The sequence below is a fragment of the Candida margitis genome (assembly GCF_024628925.1).
Source record: "Candida margitis strain CBS 14175 chromosome Unknown scaffold141, whole genome shotgun sequence".
In the NCBI taxonomy this organism is placed as follows: Eukaryota; Fungi; Ascomycota; class Pichiomycetes; order Serinales; family Debaryomycetaceae; genus Lodderomyces; species Lodderomyces margitis.
Genome location: NW_026261867.1, coordinates 1 through 3,854, shown reverse-complemented (window position 1 = coordinate 3,854; position 3,854 = coordinate 1). Strand labels below are relative to the sequence as shown.

Genomic DNA, 3,854 nt, shown 5'->3' with positions numbered 1-3,854 from the left:
CTTACCTTTTACACAATATATCAGACCCTTCTACAACATGAGGAGTCTCAAGGAATACAAGGTGGGCTTGAAAATAATCGTCAGTGACCGGATGCAAAAAGATTACGAGTATGAACTTGCCGAACCCATGGGCGAAAAAGCCCCCGATTTCAACGACGACAACTTCAAACCGGAACTAACTCCAGAAGAAATGTTGCAGGAGGGTGTTTTTGAGGGCAAGTATTTGAATGACTGCCAAGAGGAGTTCCCCAAGGAGTGGTTTGACAATTCCAGAGACAAACGGGTCAAAGTTGGCGAGCCTGCTGATTTCAAGTTGAACAGATTTAAAATCAAAAGCCGTCAGTCTTTGGCTATATGGAGGGAAAACGATTGGGTTATTGGTGACGACCCTCGTGGGTGGTTTCAGTGGTATTGTCGATACTGGTTAGGAAGGCGCAGTGATTGTGATGAATTCCAAAAGAAAAGGTGGAGAGCTTTCAAACGCCACAAGGGACAGATTGAAAAGAACTGTGCCAAAGGGGATTACAACTGTCGTCCGAAGCAACGTCAAGCTTTGTTGCAATGGGCGTACGATCCATTCATTTAGCGCTAGTATATTTTGTATCCTTTTACTAAAGGAAATGTGTAGACACTAGCAAAGATTGAAAGCTGTAATATATTATACGTAGTCCATGTCCAAGGTTTCCCCAAAAGGCAAGTACATCTATGTCGAATACTAGATCCAGGTTCCCCCATAGGTGTAGGTCCTTGTGTAGGTCCATGTGTAGGTCCATGTGTAGGTCCATGTGTTCTGTTTCCTGCGCATACAGAGAATAGAAGGTTCGAGAAACGATCAGAAAAATTGCAAATTGATTTCTCAACAAACTCAAAATACAAAACGGCAATAGTATACACAGCTTGAATAAACCTGCACTGAATTGAATCCAACACCAGTGCATAAATTCAATTACAAGAGAAAGAGCTTCATTGTATCATGTCTACCAAAACACACACTCCAACCGTTTTATGGGCTCAACGTTCAAGTGATTCAGAGGCCGATAAAAATGTCATTCTTTTGACTGTTGAAATAACAGACCCTAAAGATTTACACATTGACTTGAAGCCAACTTACCTCACTGTTAAAGCTGACTCATCGTCTTACAAAGATACTCACTACGACTTAAAGATTGATTTGTACGATGAAATAGATCCAGAGAAATCAAAAATTAATACCGAAAATGGCGCCCACTTGTTCTTTGTATTGGCTAAAAAGAAGTTGCAAGAAGAATACTGGCCAAGATTGACCAAGGAGAAATTGAAGTACCACTACATCAAGACCGATTTCGACAAGTGGGTTGATGAAGACGAGCAAGATGAAGTGAAGGAAGACGATGCAAACATGATGGGTGGAATGGGAGGCATGCCAGGAATGGGCGGCCCAGGAGGACCAGGAGGACCAGGAGGACCAGGAGGAATGGGAGGAATGGACTTTTCCCAGCTCTTGGGTGGCATGGGTGGAGGGGCAGGTGGAACTCCAGATTTGAGTGCTTTAGCCAGTCAGTTGGGTCAAGCTGGTGGAGGACCAGGCGGAATCGACTTCAGCTCATTGGCTTCAGATGTAGGTGAAGAGGACCAAGGTGGAGTTGAACGCAGTGAAGTGCAAATAGATGCCAATACTGAAGGAAATGACAACGAGGCGGAGGAGGATGTCAAGAAAGTTGACTGAACCTGTATTTAGAGTTATTTAGTAATGCAAAAGTGCTTTAATTGGAACATGCTTTTGTGGTTGTAAGTGCATTACTGGAGTGTGCTTTTATAATGTCAAGCTCGTAACAGCGTTGTGTAGAAAGTCCCACTGCTAAGGGATTCCTGAAGAGACCAGGAATGGTCTCGGTAACACATCTATGGGTTAGAGGCGCATTCGAGAAAGCTTAATTAAAGTACCACTTGACCATCTGTTCATAGTGCTGTGTATATCCGACTACGCTACCACATTTAGCACAATTTATTTTTTGAAAGTCCGCACCTCTAAAAAGACGATCTTTGCGAAGAGCTTGAACCATTTGCACAACGCTGGCATCTCTACACATACTCCAATGCTACAGATATTGAAAAGTTCGAAAATACGAACGTGCATAATAATACCGAAAGGGACTTCCTTCCACCTGCCACGGACCCTTGCTAGGATAAGACACAAGTCATCGAGAGCATTTGATTTTGCAAACTTTGATCCACATGCTAATCCCAATGAAGCATCAGCAATATATACTAGTTTAGGATGGTTCTTCATACCTCTCAAATACAACACAGACAAACAACCGCGTCTATTGTTGGATCAGGAGTTCAAGCGCAATCGATTTACTACAAACACTAATCATGAAAAAATACAGCAATTTATTTATAAATGGTGTCAAGATTATACCCCAACAATATACAAAAAGAAGATGTCCAGTAAAATTGAATCAGAGCAAAAGAAATTGCAGTTGTTATTTCGTCAACAGATGTCAGACAAAATACACACCGAGGAAGAGGCAAAAGCCAAGGAAATAGAAAGAGCAAACAAAGCCAATGGAGTCCTGGACAAATTACGATTCAAGTTGGATCCACAGACACAACAAGTTGAAATTAGAGGCATATTGAAAATGACCAATGTGTTTAATTATTATATTCAGAAACAAACGCAGCGAATTCAGTCTGACGCAGATTACAAGAAATCGCCATTGACAACGCGAGAGATTAGACTGACTTTGTCCAAAGATTGGAGCGGACTTAGTCCAGAGAAGAAGGATGCCGTTAAGCAAGAGTATTTAAAGTTGTTGTCGAGTGGCAAGGATTATCATTTAGGCGAGGTGGTTGATCTTGATCTGAGGTTGAGTGATGAAGTTCTGGAAGATGGATTTAGGTTTAAAAAGCTGAAGATTGTAAACAAACACAGAGCGTAAAACAAAAGGCAAATGAAGAGAAGAGCCAAGTGGCCTCTTCGATTGAGAAATAGGGGTGCAATTCTTGTAAATATATGAATGTGTAGTGCCAGCTTTTGAATATCAAAATTGGAGAAGATTGGTAAAGTAGCACATTTTAGCCATCAATGCCAATCTAATTTTAACTATCAAAGAAAAGCCAAACAATCAAGAAGGCAGAGTTAAAGAGGCTGGTTAGAGATCAAACTACAACTCGGGGCGGCTTTTTGAACATTCCGTTTTCTTAAGAATGTAGTACAAACAAACAAACAAACAAGATACAAAAACTACTTGGGGTCCCTAAAGTCTCAAGAATATGGTACCTCCAGGAACGAAAACATATAAAAACCAAGTGATATGAGGTTAAATAAAAAACACAAAAACAAAAACAAAAACAAAATAGGAATAAAAAAATGCAGCATCAATCAATCAATCACCAAATTGACAATAGCAAATGACTTCCCACGGATCTTCCAACAAACACTCATCCACCTTCACACAATTTAACTTTTTCATTCACTGGAATATCTCCCAACATTAAACCACGCCTGGTTCATGATCGTATCATAATTCTCAACAATCTCCAGTTCTTCCCCATCTTTCATCAAACTGCAAAAAATACCTCATTGACTCCGGATACTGACTGCGCATATCAGTAACCTTTGTACAACTCAGCACCAAACAGCGACTTCCAACGGATCCAAACTGCTATATCATTGCATACATTACAAAGAAACTTTCTCCCAAAGACAAACCGACTTCAAAATGGCTGAAGTGCTAACATATATTTAACAATACCACATCCAAATGGTTTTGCATCTTCCTTAAGAATTTGAGTACACTTCGAAGTGCTATTTTGTTTTTATGATGGATCTGCGTTGGTTTCTCGTTATCCTTTATCGCGAGGGGAGACAA

At 40.6% G+C, this 3,854-nt stretch overlaps 3 protein-coding genes across 3 annotated transcripts; all 3 read left to right on the top strand. All coding sequences in view use genetic code 12, as the record gives it.

Moving 5' to 3' along the window:
* Nucleotides 1–37: 37 nt before the first annotated feature.
* On the top strand, nt 38–586 carry CANMA_004058 (uncharacterized protein; the record flags this gene model as incomplete). Its single annotated transcript, XM_051816295.1, has 1 exon — nt 38–586. The coding sequence occupies one exon, from the start codon at nt 38–40 to the stop codon at nt 584–586; it is 549 nt and encodes a 182-aa protein (XP_051670345.1).
* A 387-nt stretch (nt 587–973) lies between these two features.
* On the top strand, nt 974–1,705 carry SBA1 (Hsp90 cochaperone; the record flags this gene model as incomplete). The annotated part of the gene is made up of 1 exon (XM_051816294.1): nt 974–1,705. The coding sequence occupies one exon, from the start codon at nt 974–976 to the stop codon at nt 1,703–1,705; it is 732 nt and encodes a 243-aa protein (XP_051670344.1).
* Nucleotides 1,706–2,075: 370 nt separating this feature from the next.
* CANMA_004056 (uncharacterized protein) lies at nt 2,076–2,921 on the top strand (the record flags this gene model as incomplete). Its single annotated transcript, XM_051816293.1, has 1 exon — nt 2,076–2,921. One exon carries the CDS (start codon nt 2,076–2,078, stop codon nt 2,919–2,921), a length of 846 nt encoding a protein of 281 aa, XP_051670343.1.
* Between the last annotated feature and the right edge of the window lie 933 nt (nt 2,922–3,854).